We start from the raw sequence: 21767 nt of genomic DNA on the forward strand, positions 1-21767 counted from the left end.
CGTTCACAAATATATGTTCATTTGAGAAGAATATACTGTATATTTACGCCTTACGTCGTATAATTGTTAGATTTATGTTTTTAGATTTTTATACGTTTAGTAATGAATAAACTTAAAAACTGCTGTGCCGATTTCAAAAACTCTTTCACCATTGGAAAGCTACGATCCGTGCGACGCCGGGACGGGCCGCTAGTACAGTCGCCATCAGATACATGTGAGCTATCAGGGTGCTCATAAATATCTGAACATGGACTCTAACGCTTTGGAAATAGAGACGTGTTCAGATATTTATGAGTACTTCTAAAAAAAGCTCACATATATCTAATGGCGACTGTACTATATATACTAATATTAGAAAGAAGAAAGATTTGTTTGTTTGTATTGAATAGGCTCCGAAAATACTGGACTAACTGTAGCAAGAATACTTGCCATACCTTACCAGGGTGCCATGTGATTCTATTTTTTATATTTGTAACTACTGTATGTACCATGGTTTGCAATAAATGTTTCTATTTCTATTTCAATTTGAAAAATTCTTTCACCGTTGGTAAGCTACACTCTTTGCGAGTATCATAGGCTATACATATTAGGGCTTTTTCACTTTCAGGGTCACCCAATTAGCTTAGCTGTCAAAAAAAGGTTAAATCGGTGGTCAGTGTTGTGACGACAATTAAGCTTTAAATTTAAACTTAAACTACTTTTTTGTGCTTAATTCATAAACATTATGCGTTATTGTACTATAAATTCGTGAATAAAGTTGACCCTCATAAAGATTTCATGCTTAATTGTCGTCACACACCTGACCACCGATTTAACTTTTATTTGACAATTAAGTTGTGTGCACCTAAAATTGAAACTAATTAGAGAAATATTAGGGATCCGTACTAAAAATTGCCGTGAACCCTGCGAAGCGGGACCTATATGTATAAGTCAAATGCTGGCCGCTGAAACTTAGGTGTCATTAAAGTAGCACTTATAGTAGAGCATAGTCGCAGAAATGTGTTGATTAGACACGATTTTCAAGTGCCTTTTCAGATAGGATGAAATAAACTAATACCTACTTCAACATTCATAGTTTTGACAAGTCTAAATTGCAGGAAACTGCCCCAATCAATGTTGCCTGACCACATATATACCATACCATTCAACGTAATAACTACTCCCAATACTAGCGTCTTTGTTAAGAACTGCTTGGCGTGTTGAGTTTGAGTAACTAAATTATACCAACAGCTTTTTCAAAAGCAAACCGCAGATTCGGTCTTTCCCGCCAGAGCATCATATTTTCTGAAACAAACTTTTCCTGTTTTTTGGGTACCGTAGCATAAATTGCAAAATGGAACCTAAAAATAGATTTAAATACGTTCAAAATAACTTGGCGATTTCTATACTATGACGGTGGAAAACAAGCACACGGCCCAGCTAGGCAGTCACCGTAGTCTAAGTATACACAGAAAAATATTATGATCTGTGATCAGTGATTAAAAACACATTTTTCTAACTTTATGTAAAGTAATTTAATGTCTCGGCCCTCAGTAAAATCACGCCACTTTTTCTTTATTATTTTACCTTGGTTTGGTTTAACTTGCCTCCCTCGACCTCTCCTTCACCCCAATCAGCTATTTCACATCCTAATTTTCTAAATTGGCTTCCTAAATCGGAAATGCGAAATAGTGGCTTAAGGGACTGTAGACCGGAGGGCAGGCAGCAGCACACTTCGTGGAACAAAAGCCATCTGACTTCGATTGCCAACCCGCCTGCCAAACGCGGCGATTATGCCATTTCCCTCCATAAAACTGCATGGAGGAGGCCTGTATCCATCAGTTCACGTTATTTGGCTCATGATGATGATGATAACTTCGTAGTATTTAATATTGAACCCATTTATTCGTAAATCATTTATAAATTATTTATTATTCATTAAATAATACTCGTAGTTTATCTAAACCGTTCAATACATTTCGATTATGACAAGTTTGACAACGATTGGCGGAATCACGCATATTTATCAAGTATCAATCAAAACTACTTTGCCACGCTCATAACACCCTTATGTCCACTCGATAACGAAGTGAAAACGCATAATTTCGATTTCCGAACTCTGAACAAATTTTGTATTTATAGGTGTCAAAAATTTCATTTATTGTTCTAATATTTAACCTTAACACAAAGGCTAAAGGCATGTTTTGCTTTAATGCGCAGATCTTTGTGAACGTTCTTATTGAGTTATTGCTTAGATACAATTGACATTTTACATGATCAGATATTTTTGACTGGAAGTATGCTAAGAATTTATTGAAAAAATACATGCTCAAATTTTTTTCTCATTCCAACAGTTCAGATGAATATGGCATTTGCAGTGTGCAGAATTTATTGAAATTTAGTATTGCTCAGATATATTTGGGCACCTTGGATGCATAGAAATATCTGATGGCGACTGTACATACAATAAAGTTAATTAGGAATACAAATATATAGATATTATAATTATTATAAATATACATCTGGCAATGTCAGCCATAAAAGTGAAGTAAATAAATATAAGCAGGTACTAAGGAAGAGATAAAATGATATGCCAAAGTTCTTATTTCTGGCAATAGCTTGCCAATCGCAGTCACAAATGTTAAACAAATGTCGTCTGGCCATCAAGTCAGTGGTGCGGCTCTAGACCCATAGTATTTTCAATTCCAGATCTTTATTAGGTTGCACAGTTGTGACGGGTTGCACGAAATATCTACCCATCAAAAGTCATAAATACCTGTTTTCAAATATTACCTATAAAAAATGTAAGGCCTTTTTGAACTGTGAAAGTGTTTTGTAGATCTAAATAGCGATTTTTAGGTACTTCCTTTTCATTACGGGATGTCATAGGTAACAATAGCGCAAAATTACAAAAGCTACTTCAAAATGTAAAGGTAATGTTATAAAATGAATGCATCGTCTCTCCTAAATAAAAGTTGGCTAGTCATAGTTGACTATTTTTAACAAGCTTCAAAAATAATTCTTTTAATATACTTTTGTCTTTATTTTCATGTTAAATTCATACTTTGTCCCGAAATTTAAATATTCTGAAATCTGTAGTACGAGTTAAAAGCTCCCAAAATAATATTAAAACGCTCAGCTTCATAATGAGATAGTCCACATCCATTCCCGTGGATGCGACTGACGTTATTGTACGTTTGAACAAATTCAGGCGACAAAAGCTTACGAGTGGACTCTTGCGGCGTCCGCTGATCGATAAACTCTTGAGATGTGATTGCATTTCTGCGGCTTTAATTTATAGCTGAGGATGCCATGATGAAAGGTGGTAAACAGAATTTGATTCGGATATTGATTTGGGGCTGGGTGCTGTAGAAAAATATTGAAAAATAAAATTGGATTCTTTACAAACATTCGGAAAGTTACCTGGCAGGATGAATTGCTATTATTACTTACTTTTACTTCTACCTCGTGATGCACGTGACTATAGGTAGGTATATTACGGAATACAAATCCTCTTTATTGCACAACCTGAGAATAAATGTACATGGAAATACATAATAATAAGAATAGAGGGGAATTAGGGGGGAGAGGAATTTATTAATTAAGTGCTTGAAGTATAGTATTACTAGAAAATAATATTACAAAATAACGTTATATTATAACTATAGGTAATAAACATAAAAATACCAAATTATGAAGTTAAAAAAAAAAACCTCAAAGACATTTGCATATGCTCAATATATTTTTAAGGTGCTCCCTCATATTTTCAGCGGTCGAGTGCCAGTAAAGTGGTGTAGGCGCGTGACTTCATTGTCCCGACAGCGTGGCTGGGCGAGCCAAGCAACAAATAAATAGAAAATGGTAATGGCCGATACGTGAGAACCGAATCCGGGATTGGCTTCTGTCAGCCGGGTTTAATGTAGTATCGCTGCCTGTTTATGCGTCGGTCTAAAACGTGCCGCTAATGGGACACGCACGGGCACGTACGGGTTTGGGAAAAGGTTTGATTAATATAAAATACTTCTTAGGCAATTTTCGATTTGGTAAATATAAATAACGAAAAAACGAATAGTAAAAACTACTCCAAACAATAAAGCCTCAATTTCCTGCAATGTTCCGTATATCGCTATATTATATATAGTGCGACGTACGAATCCTACCCGTAGTTTCGAAAAAACATTGCTGAAATTGGTAATGAAACACAAAAAATGTGGCGTACCTTCTCAGGTGGCACTATTTATACTTATATAGGATTATTGAACGATGTCCATTGAAGTTAATATGATACGTATCGTGAAACATATTACAATAGTCAGTCTCGTAGTTAATATCAAAAGAAAAAACTAAGCTTACTTTGGCAATTAAAAACCCTGTCGTAATTACTATATGTAGGTTGCGTTAAAATAATTCAGATTTATCAGTTTATTAACATGAGTTAGTAATAATATATTTTATAGATTCAACGGCATCCTTCATAAAGAAAAATTATATTAAGCGTAGTTATATTAATAAAGTAAGTAAATGAAACATGCGGAGTAGGAAAAATAATGAAAAAGCAATATAAAACAATGTAACGAACACGCAACTACCGCGATGCTTGAATACAAACGGGGAATTGTTCGGGGAACATCTGGTTTGTTTCCAAGCTTTTTGTGGATCAAATGACACTCCGATGTCGACAATTTAGTGCGGAATTCATTAAGCTGCGCGTCCATTGGGACGGAACATTTATGTAGACTGAATCGTAATAGTATTAATATTATGAAGTCTAGGTCAGGTGTTTGGTATTGCGAATCTTAGCATAAAATATGTATTCTGATTATCATTAATAGGTAACAAATGATTATTAATAGCTACATAGTTTTATTCATTTATGAGGTGCCACCTCAAATTTGTTTCGAGATCCCTTATACAGCTTACACGTGTACCTACACCTACCTACGACCTTACACCTACTTCTCACGAGACCTACTTTGCTTGAGTGGATTAAGAAAATAACAAATTTTACTTTGATTATACTGGATTAGTTTACTTTGCAATCTCCAGACTAAAGAGTGTAAATAAAATCCCTATGCAAAGACTATTTTATTTGAATGGCGTTATTCACAAACAAGCGCTACAAGCTTCAAATCGCTATGATCGTTTGTCTTAATCTGCCACTTTGACTTATGAATTTGTAAGAAAGGGATAAAACATAAATTAAGTAATTGAGGCTTGGAAAGTTTTAGGAATAAGGGGGTTAGAATATTAATTACTTTACAAACGTTTAAAAGAACACTGGAATATGTTTAAATTTCCTTCTTCTCAAGCAAATGACAAATTCTCTAAATTAGACCTGAAAACAAGAATCAAAACAGAAATGTACGTACATTTCCAACCAAAAAGTAAAAAGGCAGCCGAGCAAACCCAACGTAACCAACCGTTAACGTTCCATTTTGCGCGGACACTTTTTTGTTAAAATCATTAGGGCTGAGCCCGCTTCCATAGATTTCCTCCACAGTATGACTGAAGACGTGCCCGCGGCTCATTACGCCGTATTGAATTATTCATGTGCTGCCAGCCCTGGCAACCCGCCTTTTGCTGGAGATATAGGTAAAGTATAGCAGGTCAACTTTACAAAAAATCGTTTAACAGATTTCGTAGTTCGCCCGGACAAAGCGTTTCAAAACTGCTGCTTTATTACACTTTGACCCAAAGATGCATAAATACAAAGACAACAACTGTATAAAATATTAAATTAATTCATCGACTAATATTCGTACTCATACCAGAGTCATTTGTTCTTGACTAAGTACTTTCAAGTTTCGGTGTCATTTTAGCAGCTGACTTGAATGTATTGACTTGGCGGAAGTTCGAACAATCCATTAAATCACACCACGAACTGGCGTACTGAAGTTTTCTCCCGCCAACCCCCCACCACCCACTTTTGGAGCAAGCCCAGTGACCTGAAGGTGTTAGATCAAGAGGCTATATACAGTGCTTCCAAATGTATTACTTTTAAAAGACATCCTATTGCCACGGTGCTACATGAGGAAACCGAAAGATTTTGACAGTGATCACATTTAGAGACTAAAATGTCATATAAACTTTTCTGGATTTCGCCTAGTTTCAGACTTAATAACCATGTAAAAAAAAACATCTTATCGTAACTTAGTGCAAAACGCCTTTTTGATCGCGATGATCCCATTATGGGGCGTAGTCTAAATATCCTAATTGATAGATGTCAAAAAGTGACAAGTAACCTTTGCAAGAACTAGTTTTTACAAAAAAAATCAGTGCCAGTTATCCCATAAAATTAACTTTTTATGTACAAATACGTTCAAAATTTGAAAAAAAAAAACAAAAAAAAATTTTTTTTTGGCGAAATTTACTGAAACTCATATAACATTTTTTCTTTCTTTTGGCCTCAGAAGTACATGGTTAAAATCTTTCGGGTTCCTCATGTAGTACCGTGTATGTATGTATCTTGAAAATACGTTTAATTTCCGAATAAATGCATCTACAAACATTTTTTTTAAATATAAACGTTACGTTGATTTTAATAAACAGTATTGGCACTTTTATAATCAGACCTTTATGCCGTGCCGTCACTTAATTAACTCTCTCGACTTTATTGACATTTTTAATTATTACATTACTTCATATTAAACTTGACACTTTTATGTAATTTCCACTGCAGACAGTTAATTAGATTGTATAATTAATTTCTAAGGTATTATCATTATTGCCTCCCTCGGGCTGTAACGTGAAATCGTAACGGTAGGTGAGGTCGTCAAATCACGATAACCCCTAAACTGATATTGTATCTCGCAAGGTTTCATTTCTACACTAATTATTGAGATCGTGAGATAGGAAAATTTTCTAAGTATAATAGTACATCTCATTAAGCGACCTAGAGTGGAAGCTTCATATCACGAATGAAGGGTAATCGCAAGAAAACGAGCTGTTTATTTTTATGGACTGTTTATTTTTGATCGGTGATATTAATCAATTTAATCAATTATCATTTAAACACCTGTTTTAAATATTGATTTCAATATTAGTACGTCGTGCTTAAAAGATTTATGGAAGCGTACATTTACATATTCTTATAATATTAAGTATATTATTTACGAAAGTAAGTTTAATCAATTATCATCTAAACAGGTGTTTAAATGTTTGTTCCACAACCACACATAATCATATGAATGAAAATTTTGATGAGATATGGCATAAGGTGTATTAACTATTCGGGTATTTTGAGATATTTCGAAAATGCAAATTTTCTACTAAACGCGACACCTTTATGCGCGCTGACAACTTTTTTCTTGACACTTTTTTTAACTGCCCCCGCCTCAGTAGGCTTGGAACGCTACCGGCAAAACTATTAAGTGGCGCGCCATTTTTGTGAGCAAGTGCTATTTCCTGTGTTTTTATTTATTCATTTTATTTGACCATTATTGCACAAAAAACAAACCTTACAGTACAAAAAGCGGACTTAATGTCATTAGGCGTTTTCTACCAGTTAATCTTAAGATCTTTTGGATTTGGCCGCACATCAGAAAATCGGCTAAGTAAATGGATTTATTCCTTTGACTTATGCTACCTATATTTTTGATTTTTATTACTATTCAATGGGCTAAGAACATTCTAGCTCGAATATTTTGAATTTTACGGATTTACCCACACTGAGGAATTCCGAATCATCTGGAGAATTCCGAATCAAAGGGTGTTTCGGAATTGCCCAATTTTATTATTTCATAGGAACAGCTAATGGTTCTCAAACAATTGTACTATGAATAGTAATTTTCGTAACTATTCTAGTATAATAGTAAATAGTATCATTACAGTTTATAAATAGAAATCGGTCAGGCCCCTGGCCGAAAATTGAGACAAGGGTCAGCGCAAAAATGGAGATAAATATTATAGTTCGTTTTTTTTGCATTAGAAAAAAAGGTAAACAATCTGTACATGTCTTGTGATTGAAAAACGTTATATAAAAATCAGTAACTATTACTTATGAAAGAAACACTTGTTTTCATTCATCTTGTTAAGTTATAAGGTACTGTCGATATTTATCACTATACTGAATTCAGGTCGGATAATTCCGAACTAAAAGTTTGTTTAAGACTTGTTTAGGTACCTATTTCAACAGGCACAAACGGAAAAAAAGTTCCAAGCAAAGCACGAGCACGTTTTGTTTCAAGCAAATAGGACGTAATTTAACTTTATTCAGATTTATCTGAGCTAATTTGGAATGATAAATCACTATCTATTACCGTTATGTTAAAATGAAAATTTAATAACTAAAAAACTAATAGATTCGTAATACTGATCTAATAAATCCAATGTTATTTATAAAATCTCGTGTAAATGGATACAAGGATATTCCACCCAGGAATTTTTTATTATTTTTCTTTAAGGGTCTCAAAAAATCTACCTATAAACGTCCATACCATTATCTAGTGCAAAAATGTTCAGAAATACCCGAATGCACATTACCTACAGGTGGATTATAACCTAAAAGATGACATGGATATTTTCTATCCCGAAATGTATTCTCTAAGGGGTTGAAATTAGGGTGGAAAACACGGGCGTACTAAGCGAAAGAGCGAGGTTTGGCGTATATACAACTAAACTTTTTACTTCCCATACGTTTTTAAAAAATACATATATTTTAAATAAAAAAAAAAAAACATTAAAATATCTAATTTAAACTGTAGTGAGACATACTAACATTAAACTAATTTGACGGTTTACACTCACGTATTTTTAGTCACTCGCGTGACATGTGAAAGGAGACCTAGGCTCTCTTAAACAGTAGAGTCCTAGACAATTGAGTCGTTCGCTGGGCGAGCGCGGCGAATGATTTGCCGCGCTCGCAGCGGTGCGCAAACATCTACCCTGCAGCAATTGCTTTACTTTCTTGAACTCTATTGCGTAGGTAATTAGGGTGATGACATTTTAAATAAAGTACAAATATCTCAGTTCTGCAATGGAATTCCGCTTGGTGCCCATAGAGTTAAATGGAGTAGATTTCAAGACCTATTTAACGACCTAACTCTCAGCTGTGTTGGTTTTGGGGCCAAGCTCGATACAAAATTGCCCATGGTCCTTTGGTCCAAAAATAAAAATTGCTCAGTATGACCTATATATTCACCCGGTAAATTATTGCAGGACACTAAATAAACACCTTGTATAATTATTTATGTATGTATTAAAATGTTTATTATGCATGTCATCATCTTCCCGGTGTTTTTCCGGAATTTTACCAGGGCTTGCTTGGCCAGCCCGGGGTCTAAATATGTAACGTACCTACTTAAAGCGAAGGGTAGGGCAAGCTCTTTCCATACAAACTTTGTGCGCGTTTTTCTTCGTTTGTGTTTGCGCTACAGTTGTTATTTTTGGTAAATATGCTTATTTTTCTGTTAGCTGGCTTGATGTAATATTTTTTTTATTTTAGTTTTTTGTATTTTTTTATTTTTTTTTAATAAAGAAAAATTTCTACATCAAGTTCTGCGCATATCCAATATATACAAACAAAAAATGAAATTAAATGCTATAGTGCCAAAACTAACGAATAAAACTTGCACAAGGTTTGTATGGAGAATGCCTTGCCCTACCCGGCGCCTTAAGATACATTGTAACTGATTCTAACATTATGGAGAAGGGTTTAAGGTGCAGTAAATAAACAAAATATATACCTATCTACTCAAATAAACCCTGCTTTATAAAATAAATGAACGGAGTAACGTAACTCTTGTAATCTATATTTTATAAAAGTTGACTATCAACTGATTCTTTCTAATACCTGAGCCACACTAACGGAAAACGCGGTTGATTATTGCGATAATTCCAGCGGCGTTTCCCATTAGTCTGGCCCCGGCATAAGAAATAGTTTTCACACCAGTGACAACAATCTTTTGAGTTTTTTAAGGATTACTCATTATGAGGTTAGAATTACGCTATTAATATCTGTTCGGTAGTTCAAAATCACTGTGTACCTATAAAAAATAAATATCTGACTTCTCTCCTTCATTCCATCTGGAAGTTTTTGTAATGTATCACTTGATCCCCTTTGCATCACGCAAGTCGCAAAGCGTTCACCACGAACAATTTGTGTGGAAAGTGCTATGAAAAAACTTTTACGGCCAAAAGTTTGGCCATCATTAACCCAGTCAAAGTCACCGCTAACCCTTGCAGCAAAAAACACGAAGGGTCGGGCGGTCGCGGGTTCTGTTATGGTGCTCAAACTCAATGTGTAGTAGCAATGCAGCTTCGACAAAAAGTCAATTCCGTTTTTTAAATTGATAAGTGTATAGAAATGTACAAGTTTAGTATTTATTTAGGTAGAAATCAAAAAATGATATAAGTTAGAATTATATATACGTGCACAACGCCATTAGGAATATGTATTATCACCATACCCCGGGGTTTTCGGTGCGGGAATGTTTTACACTAGCCAAAAAACAGGTTAAAACTATAAAAACCAATACTATTTTAATATTTTTAAGCGCATTTGAAGCTTAGATACCTTCTATTTTTAATTCATAGTTTGGTAATTATTTTACAATAGACAAAGTTATAAATACAAGAAAACATTCCCGCACCGAAAACCCCGACGTATGATTATCACATTTAAGTAGCTTATATAATACTTTTTAAATGGTTCTTTACAGTTTTAGTACTTATTTAGAAGAGCGTGTAAATAAATAAAAAAAATGTCTTATAAAATAAACAACCAAAAGTTAATCAAACAGTCGGGTTGGCTTTGTACAATTCATAAATCATATATCAAGGGATCAAAGGATCTTATCTAGCCAAATGGCAAAATAAGCTTTGTCTGTCTTCGCTCCTCACTGCCTACGTGGTCGTTCCTGCATCTCAGCAGTTAACAGCTACCAAAAGGTAATACATTCGTGCCACAAATTGATCGTGATACGGGACCCTGAAACTGCTAAATCCCTCTCAGTCTTAAGTTCCTTTGTAAGCAAACTCGTGAACTTGTTTCAATTAAATAGATGACTTTCGAAAATAAATCGAGTTTTCTAAGCTCCGCTGAAGTGATGTCGAGTAGTAAATTTTATTACCAAGGGGAAAATGATTAATTGATTTTTGGCGTCGTAGCCCTCGACGTGAAGAAGATGACAAACAACGTCTTTTTATATAAGTTTAAATTCTACAGTGTGTGGTTGAATACAAAAATAAATACACCTAACTCAAATGGTGACTGTTTATATGACTAAAAATGAAAGTCATGCAAAAAGGCATGCTAATTATCGATCATTATTAACTAACTATTGCTACCCACATTAATTAGAAGTATAAGAATAGTTTAACAGTAATATAAATGAAATGTTATTATGCATTGTCTGCACGTTAGTATTAAGTATTTATAAAAATATTGTGTTCTCATGTAAGTGAATTTTGTAAATTCTTAATGAGAATAAAGTTCTTAAACCATTATTCTATAATATTATGTCGTATAATTGTGTATAGTTTATCGTTAAACAAATATTTTTTGTCGCTTTGTATTTAAAAAAAAAATGATTGTAAGTTGTAGTAAAAGTTACAAAACTAAACAACAGAAACCGCTGGATGATTACTGAGTAGAGTTTCTCTTAGTAACCTCGTTCTTAAAAAAAATGAATACTGCGTCCTACATACATAACTTTTTTTATGTTGTAGTTTGCTTTTTCGTCAAATTGTTCTCGAACAACAAACAAGTCGAGTTAGGTTAATTAACATCATTATTGACAGTTGTAATCTGCTATAAAAGGCGTTTCTTTCCTCTGTAATATGATACATAAGAAAATCCATATTCCGAAACAAGTCTGACTTTTTGTTACGTCCTGAGTCAGCGTTTCCCGTGACGACCGCTTCCCTAATGATTTCGAGACAAGAGCTCAATGACACCGCCCTCGTTATAATAAGTCTATTTGACGTTTCTGCTGCGTAAGGATAATAATTATACACTTTATTTTACCAAAAATTATTAACTCTGCCTGGCAAGTTTATACAAGGTGTAAGAAAAATAGTGGGGATCCTTTAATCCTCTATTTGGTATCGTGTTCTAATTAGGAAAAAGTAGAAGAAAAGTTTTTTGACGCGAAACATTTTTGGCCTTTGTTGACAGAGTTCAGCAACCTGCCCATAGAAAAAAATAGCATTAAAAAAATCTACTTTTTCCCAAGTATAAAAGGATACCAAATATGCCCTTAAACGAATTTCCGCTATTTTTGTTACATCTTGTATAACGGATTCTGACATTTAAAACTAACGTCAAATTTACTTCCAGATTATAGACAGACAGACAGAAAAAAACAGTAACTTTTTAAGCCGTTTACAGACGTTAACTTTTTAACTAAGTAATGTCGTACCTTATTGAAGTTCCCTTCTAACTGGAACTTATTATTCATTCATTTTCTGCTTGCCCAGTGAGCTCTTATTTACCGGTTAACCATCCGTCGAGATGGCTTAATATATAAAGGCTTCAAAATAAGTGATTGTTACTTGACTTTGTCAGCGAGAGTATGATGGACGGTCAAGGAATTTGGTTTCTTTTCCACTTCTTACCTTGTCACAGTGACAACAATATTAAGAGTCCTATTACAACAGCTTTACTGTTTGTCACTGTGACGTGCGAGGTTATCGACATGAAGTAGATAGGATAAAGGAAACGTTGCTTTGACACATCTTAAAGGAGAAAAACAATACACTCCTTTTTTTGGGCAATCGTATAAAAAACAAATACGATTTTTATCTTACTCTTCATATCTAATAAATATAATATCTAAGAGAAAAACTAAAAAATGCGCATTTTCCCAGAAATAAGACCCATAGATTTTCGCTCCCAAAAACCCCCATATAGCAAATTTCATCCAAATCCTTACAGCCGTTTCCGAGATCCCCGAAATACATAAATATACAAGAAATTGCTCGTTTAAAGGTATATAATTATAAGATTTGCTCATTCAAGGCGACGAACATAGTTCATTGTCAAGGGATTTATTCTACTTTATTGAGAAATCTGCTCCAGTGCTTTAGTTGTTCAAGACTCAATATAATAGATGTTGAAAATTCTCGTCAGCTATATGCCTTTCCCAAATATAAAGCAAAAAAAAACAAAGTAGTATAAGTTCTGTGAAAGACTTACTGCCCAAAATCATTGCATGAAACATCATCTCGACATTACGGACGCTTCGAATCAACCGGTCAGATTCGAAGAATGAGTTACGATAACGATAAGTTCTGGTTTAGATAAGTTCTCATTTAGATATCTGTTGTATGTCGTATAATTAACAGAAGCAGCTCGATTCGGGCAACCAATGTCACTTTGACGTTAGAAATATCGTAGATAGATCTTATTGGGATCACAGCGAAATCGAAATAAACGTCAATTTTGACATGTCGATCTTTTAAAGATCTTAAACGTTGCTTAATCATTCTTCGAATGGGGCCGAACGTCCTTAGTTATTGAGTGTCGAACATCTCATAATGACGTAGTAAACATCACTAATAGGCACAGTATTTACCGCTCGACGCTTGACACGTTTTCACTTTCGCTCCAGCGGCGTGCCCCAGAATTCGAATAAAACCCGCCTTTCCCACACATGAGTGGAGCGCGGCTTTCATTTTTGCACTACGCTTTTGCTTTGAGAAGGTCAATCGTCGAGTTTCCTTTTTTGTGTAAATTCTTCGTGTAAGTGCTAAGCTCTGTATTTTGTGTATTACGCGAGGTGAGAAAATTCAGATTCGCTTTAACACCTATACGAAGCTTTTACGACGAAAAATATTTTTTCAGTAACAAAAAACATAACGTGTTATAGTTTCGAAAGAGAAACAATTTATAACTATGCAACCACAATAGACAACGCGGGACGACGAAAAAATACGTAGAATGCATAATAGGAGCATATCGGTTAGTCGCTTAAGTAAATAAAGATCTGTGGTATCTTGGGATAAGCTGTAAAAAAATATGTTTACGTTGAAAGCCAATCGATATTATAAACTTACGTGGTACATTTGCCAGCGCTGGCGATCGCCAGCTGCAGCGCAAACAGCAGCGCTGCGGCGGCCATCTTGCGGACCACCGTGACGTCAGCGCATTTCAGCACGGCCTGAAACAAACACAAACAGTTTTATTGAGCATCATTAATACTGGCAGGTAATTAAATAACGCATTTACCTATTCAGCGGTAATCTGATAGTCTTTACGGCTCTACGAGTTTTTGCCTACAGAGCCAGCACTACCTGTAGGTGCGTAGTACGTAGCAAGTAGTAATTCATGCTACAGCTGAGCAGCCACGTAGCGCTACGATAATATCGTAGCTGTCCCTTTGTTAGTTGAAAAAATGAATCTTGGCTATCCAATAACTAATCTTGGTTTTAGTATGTAGTAAAATTAAATAATGGTACAAAATTTGCTGTAAAGCATTTCACATGTCGGTTAGAAATGCAAATAAACAAATAAAAATGTTAATTTGATTTTATTTTATTTTCTATATAGGGTAAAAAAATCAGAAACCATACACGGCGCCCATGAGCATTGCGAGACATTTTTAACAGTATATTCCTGATCATATTTAAAGACAAAAATGTCCTATAAACTTTTTTGGTATTCACCCAATTTCAGAGTTAAAGCCACTTACCAAAAAAAAAACATTTTTTTATTGTTACTTAGTGCAAAACGCCTTTTTGATGGCGATGTTGCCACTATGGGGCTGAGTCCAAATATCCTTATTTTTAGATGTCAAAAAGTGACAAGTAATATTATGCAAAACATAGGTTTTACAAAAAAGAATTCAAGTATTTTTTGAGTTACAAGTTTACAAATAGCGTTTACATTTTATGTACCATGTGCCAGACAACATTCAGATAGCGAATCGGTGGCAAGAAATAAGCTATTGGGCAGTGCAAAACAACAATAAAAAAGTATACTTATAATAATTTTAAATATATATATATTACATTGTTTCCTTCTTATGGCCTCAGAAATGCGTGGTTAAAATCTCTCGGGTTCCTCGTGGGCACCTTATATACAGTCCCGAGTCACGCGTTATCATTAAAACCAGTCCAATTTACTTCCAAACCCATATTACGATGATGTAAATACTTCGTTCCTAACTGCCATTAAAAACAAAATTTTCAAGCACCTATTCACATTAGACCTGTCCAATTAATATGAGGTACACCAAGATTATCTTTGTATTTCAGGATACAGTTATTTCCCATAAAAGAATTACACATTTACTTACACTGATAAATATCTACATTGCATACAATAGTGAAATATATTTGACTTACGGGACAAGTGATGCACAATTTATACATTTAAGTAGGTATAATTTTATTAAAGTAATGATTTGTAGGTAGGTTCGTATTTATAACGTATAAAAGCCATTCAACAACTTCGTAAGCCTGACGGCCAAAGCGCGGGTTATTATGGCCTCTCATAGAGGTTTCATAGAACTTTCACCAGTTTAGCAGAAAACTGATCAAGTATGAGGTACAGTCGAGTTCATAATTATGTATACATTTATTCACCACAATCCATTGCAATAAGGTGAAATATATATATATTTATGAACTCGACTATACTGAAGAGAAATTGATCTAGTATATATATTTTTAAATATTATATAAATCGTCTGAGTATCCACAATACAAGCCTTCTTGAGCTTACTGCGGGGCTTAGTGAATATGTTTAAGAATGTTCAATATTTATTTATTTATCTTATTAATATTTCACTCTATTAAGAAAAATGTCGGGACAAAGCTTGGAAGATAATGACGACTTAAAAAAGAAAAATCATGCTAATTAATAGGTATTAATAAATATTTACAAGTTTTCCTGTCATGTTCTATCATTCTGTTAAAAAACGCTCAAAGTTTTATTTTATATAGTTTATCAATCGAATTTAAACTGTCGTGACATATAAGTACTAACATTAAGCTAACTTTACGGCTTATCTCAGGTGTTTTTAGTCACTTGCGCGGCATGTATTGGAGAGCCTAAGTCTCCTTTTTCAAGCACTAAAAGTGCGAGCGTTCACGATTGCCGCGCTTTGCGTTATATAAAGTAGGAAGCGCGACAAAGTGCCGCCATCGCGAATGGTCGCACTTGTTAGTGCTTGAAAAAGGAGACCTAGACTCTCCGAAACTAAAGAGTGACTAAAAACACGTGAGTTGAGCCGTAATATCAGCTTAATTTATCATCCGGAGAGAAAACATAACATATTTTATATTAACAAGAGTAAACTCACCTATTTTTTTAAGAAAACATGCAATTAAGTATGTCACTGTCGGCTACACAAACATATCAGTACCCCTAGTGTAAATATTTTCGACAGCGAAACGTTACGTACGCGTTTGCGTTAAGTGTCATTTTGTATGAGATTTTTGACTTTCCAAAACGTCCCGCTTGGCGCGCTGTTCAAAAACCCATACAAAATGAGACTTAACGCAAACGCGTACGTCACGTTTCGCTATCGACTAAGTTTACACTAGGGGCCCAGATATCAACTCCATACGTAAGCTGCATTCTATATCAGGCACTAAAACGTCAAAGGTCATAAAAACGTTATCTCCCGTAGCTACAATTCGCGGACCTTATTATTATTTCGGTACGAGACGTACTACGTGACGAGTATAATAACAACTCGTAGACTCTTAAAGCACAAGAACAATTTGTTAGAGATCTTGCGAACCTTGTAACATTAAACAGGGAAAGTTGAAGAGCTGCTTAAGCCAGGAGTGGTGGCGTAATTATTATTTGCTCGTATTGAATTATTTATGTTACGTACGTTAAACACTTTAATGCTATGAAATGTAATTTTCATCAGTTTTGAATTTTAACAGTTTACGACAATTTCTCTCCGAATAAATTGCTATAAGCACTAGTTTTAACAGCAACTGCCGTCAGACATTTAGTCTAGAAAATAGGTCTTGTTAGGGTAATAAAACACTTTAACTCGATGTTCGCATAACGCTTGAAGGCTCCTCCATCCATGATTAATACGCAAGTTATTTTGAAACGGACCATTATTTATGTATCATATGGAACATTTACACTGTGTTTTAGTTATTTACATTTATACGTTAATGTCAAACGATCTTGATTTTCCTGGGGATCAAATGTCTATATAGGACTCATGGCATTTAGCAACACAGAGATCAGAAATGAGAGTTAAAGTCTGACGCTCGCACTCGACGATTGAAACGCCTCTAACAAAATTGATGTGCCGTCACATCATATAAGTCTGTCCTAAATGTATGGAAGATCAAGGAAATTGCCATTTTGACCCTGAAATATTGCGTTTATGTGTATAGTTGTCATACAATTTATTTTTCAATAAAATGTAAGGAATCGAATGGAACCATTTTATTTTCTATTTTTGAAAGACAAATTTTTTTTTTTTGAGATTTGTATTTTTTTATAATCTCAATTTTTTTTTTATTCCACTTTTTTATAATGGATGGTTCATTTTCTATCCATTTAACTAAATTTTGTTATAATATTCAACATGTGTCAAGTACCCAATTATAACTTAAATTAAGTTTTCCGTAAGTACCTAATCGATAGCACCGTCCGTGAGGTCTATGAAATCCATGGTGTGTCCCGTCATACAACATTATCAAAATTATTTTAGCCTATGAAAGCCACATTTTTCGGTTTTAATCATTGGCATCAAGTCACAAGAAAAGTAAAAAGTAGGTACCTTTATATTACTCGTCACTACATTTATAATTAAATTAGACTTGTGAAATAAATTAGGTGTGTAAATGTACGAGTATTTATTATGTCTACAAGTTTGCGGCTAATTAATCTGATATTTACCTACGAAACCTACCTCCTATCAACATAGATACTAATTGTCTATCGAGCCAAGAGGCTTGAAGCCATTCATCTGAGCCTTGATACTTCAGATCAGTGGTATCACTGGGATAACAATAGGCCTCTACAATACTATTGTACCTTAACAATGTTAGAAATGACAGTTCTGTTCAGGTCTCCGGTTTACTATAGGTATAATTCCCGCGGTTGTTGGGTTATCATCATACTAAAGAGTTAGTATAGTTCGAATAGTTCATACGGTTATTGCTTTATTTAGTAATGCAAAAGTTCAGATAAATATTGTAGATGTATGATATTTGCGACCAAATAGTATAAATACTCCTAAGATATCATGCTTATTTTTAACTTATAGTCTTACACATATGTCGATAAAGTACCTCTAGTTTGCAATAGAAAAAATGGTTCTTATACATTTTGGTATTCTAAATAACACTATCACAATACAAGCATTATTTTCATAAGATTATATTATAAATCGACTTTTTTTATGTTAAAGTAGTAATTCAAACCTTAAATTAATATACCCGTATGTCGCTGCGCAGTTGTGCCAACGTGGCGTCGGCGTCGAGCAGCAGCCATAGAGTTGACTAAACGCCGACGCTCAAGACGCTTAGTGTGGGGTGGCTCTAAATATACCTAATAATATTATAAAAAACGAATTGAATCCGCTCGCTATACTTATTTATTGTAGGTACTTGTTTGCCACCGGTATACAAAAAATAGTCAACGACTCTTTGACTTACTTTCTTATGTGTGTAAGAATAGAACTCAACAAACATCAGGTTCTAACTAAAACCGTATTTTTCTTCCCACAAACCTAAATTTCCATCAAACACTTGAACACCGAATTTCCCGTCTACAAGGCACCCTCCACTTGAGAGCCCTTACATAAACCTTAGCACACAAAGGTGCTAAACAGTTAGGGTTGGCACTCGGCGCCATATGGGCTTGAATTAGGGTCCTCCCTCAGCTGCAAGAGACAGGTAAAACATAAATTTCTGGAAACCCTTTTGAAACACAAATTACAAAAGTGGTGGCCAAGGATTACAAAGTTAGTAGACCGGGCTGATTGAGTTTAAAACATGAACATAATTTAATTAAATCACTCGCACTTATGTAGGTAATGGAAGCGCTGGTGGCCTAGCGGTGAGAGCGTGCGATTGCAATCCGGAGGTCGCGGGTCCAAACTCCGGCTCCTACCAATGAGTTTTTCGGAACTTATGTACGGAATATCATTAATCAGTGACTAAAATAAAAGTTTCATTTATAATCGAATACTTACATGGATACAATACAACCCTTACTGCTAACTTTCAGGATCATAATATACAATACAATAAAGTCAATACGGTTAAGACAAGTGTGGTTGTATGCGTATACCACACTTACCCGTATTGACCTAATTACTTATAATTATTATATAATATTAATTAATGTAAGCTTTCCTTGTTTATATTTTATGTAAATATCCAAACATTACCTACAACTACAGTTAGCGGTTAAATAGGTTACACTAATTTTACGGTTCACACTCACGTGTTTTTAGTCACTGGCGTGACATGCGAAAGGAGACCCAGGCTCTCTAAAACATTTCGCGCGAGTGACTGAAAACACGAGACTGAAACCGTAAAATTAACTTAATACTAATGTCCTACGACAGTTTAAATTCGGTTAAACAGGTTAGTTTTTTGTATAAAATCTTTTTCAAAATAAAGTAAGTAAGTAAATATTCTTTATTGCACCACAAAGAAAACAAATTTAAAAACAGATTTACAATGTAAAGAAAGGTAGCAACAGGCGCTCTTATCGCTGTAAGCGATCTCTTCCAGACAACCTTAGGGTAGCAGGATATAAAGAACAGTAAGTTTTTAGAAACAGGTAGTGCACAAATTAATTAGAAGAATAAGAAAATTACACAAACATTAAGCAAGGTTTTTTTAGTTCAGACATATATTATTACAACATGTTATAAATGTATAAGAATTACATTTAAAAACGAAATTGATAGACAAATGTTATAAAACTTGATATGGCAATACGAAATCCGGAGTGTAAGAAGTACCTACAACGGAATCCAGCGCTAAATAGACCCCTGACGCTGTACACTCGAAGTTTTACACTTATACAGGGGATAAAACGGAAAGCTTTTCTGGCGACAACCTGTACGATATAGCTTTTGAAAGTTTTTGAGTGCTGTCGTATTTTTCTATCTTCGACACAGATGATCGTCTTATGGAGGTAAAGTTTTTTTGGATAAATATTAGTTTTATTTACTTACGTTTTGGATATTGAAAGCCAATGTATTGCTCTAAATAACCCTAATATACCACAAACGACGAAAACTCATGGCCACACTAAAACGTTTTTACAACATCAAATAGTTTTTTTTTTCATTATTTGTCATTCATGTGAATTGAATAAAATATAAAATAAAAATTACTTACTATACTAATTTTATTACTATATAATATCTAAATTCCTTGAAACAGTTTCAAACACATTGAGTACCCCACTCGGCGGGTTCTCTGTTGGTAGTCGCTTTCCTCTACAAAGCGGGAAAACGCTGGGATCGGCTACGAGCGTAGGGCTACGAAAACGTTGGTAGCGAATGTGTTAAGTTGGATGTATGAGTACCTAATGGGATTGAGTGTTGCCAATTGCAGGATGAAAAAATTAAAAGTACAAGGCAAACCCTACGATTTTCAAACTAATTAAACAAAATTTCTGCATGTGCATTGTAGTTTCCCTAAGGGACTTCCCTAGACATGCAGTCTCCGATAGCAAGTAAGTCCAAAAAAATCAGATCTATGACTTTATTTATTGATTTTGCATTTTTTTATTTAGTTTCTTCGTATTTTAAACGACAAGTAGAGTGTTTAACGAGGTTATAAAGCACCATTTCCTCCCTTGGTTAATAATCTACTATATATTGTGTAGTTAATCCAAATGCAACCGAGCTTAGAGTAAAAATCTTTTCAAATAATCAAACTACAATTTTTTTTTTCTCAAGGAGGCAAAATTGTTGTTTACCCCTCGTTATACTAAAATATCTTAAATTGCTCGCCTTTTTATAATACTATTAAGAAACTTCATCAGGCTATAATTCAATTAAGATAACCTTTGCAAATGTTTTAGTAATATATTTAAAAGTTTTTTGCACTTACAATTACAATGTTAAATCACTTAAGTTTGAAACAAACTCTAAAACATAATATTCCACTTTCAATAGTGATGATTAATCCAAAATATCACCCCGTATCGTATATTCAAATACCCACTTTACCCCTAGCACACTCTCCTGAAAATAAGCACCACTTTAGACTGTCTAGTACCGCGGAACACACTAATTTTCACACCCTTTTGAAGGATGAAATACCTGCAAAGCATCCTCTGGGTTATGGCGGATAAGAGTCGGAAAGCCCCAAGAGTCCGGTAATTAAAACATTGCGAAACTTTTTGCTGAGCATAATTTGAGTAATATTTATAAGTAGCTTGCGGCCGTTAGAAGTTAGGGATGGCGAATGAAAATTATTAAAAGTTTTAGTGAAAGATGAATTATGTTAGATCGTCTCGTACTTAGAGAAATATTTATAGTAGGTATACATTTTAGTATGTATACGCCCTGTCTCTTTCATTTCTACTTACTAGGAAAACCTAATGCCTTAAACACAATTTATTTAATCGTATGGCATAAATATAAAAATAGGCAATTATTTACATTAAAATTAAGTAACAATTCAACACAATTACAAAGGAACACACATTTTCTCACATATATGAACGACAAATTAACCTCAATTTGTAGCAATCAAATACCGATAATGTTTTTGAGTTTTATAACAAAATACTTACAAATAAGCTATATAATAAAGGCGGGATTCCACCAGTATGCGGCACTGTGCGGCACAAGCATTTTTGTAAAGAATATGCTTGTACCGCCTGGTGCAATCCC

General features: G+C 34.4%; 1 protein-coding gene across 1 annotated transcript in view; it reads right to left on the reverse strand.

Moving 5' to 3' along the window:
- Positions 1-21767, reverse strand: part of LOC133516366 (C3 and PZP-like alpha-2-macroglobulin domain-containing protein 8) — a 286831-nt gene that overhangs the window by 184918 nt on the left and 80146 nt on the right. The window contains exon 2 of the mRNA XM_061849275.1: positions 13975-14078. Coding sequence (XP_061705259.1) covers positions 13975-14039 — 65 coding nt within the window. The 5' untranslated portion in view covers positions 14040-14078. The remainder of the gene's footprint in view (positions 1-13974; positions 14079-21767) is intronic.

Source organism: Cydia pomonella, chromosome 3 (assembly GCF_033807575.1).
Source record: "Cydia pomonella isolate Wapato2018A chromosome 3, ilCydPomo1, whole genome shotgun sequence".
Lineage (NCBI taxonomy): Eukaryota > Metazoa > Arthropoda > Insecta > Lepidoptera > Tortricidae > Cydia > Cydia pomonella.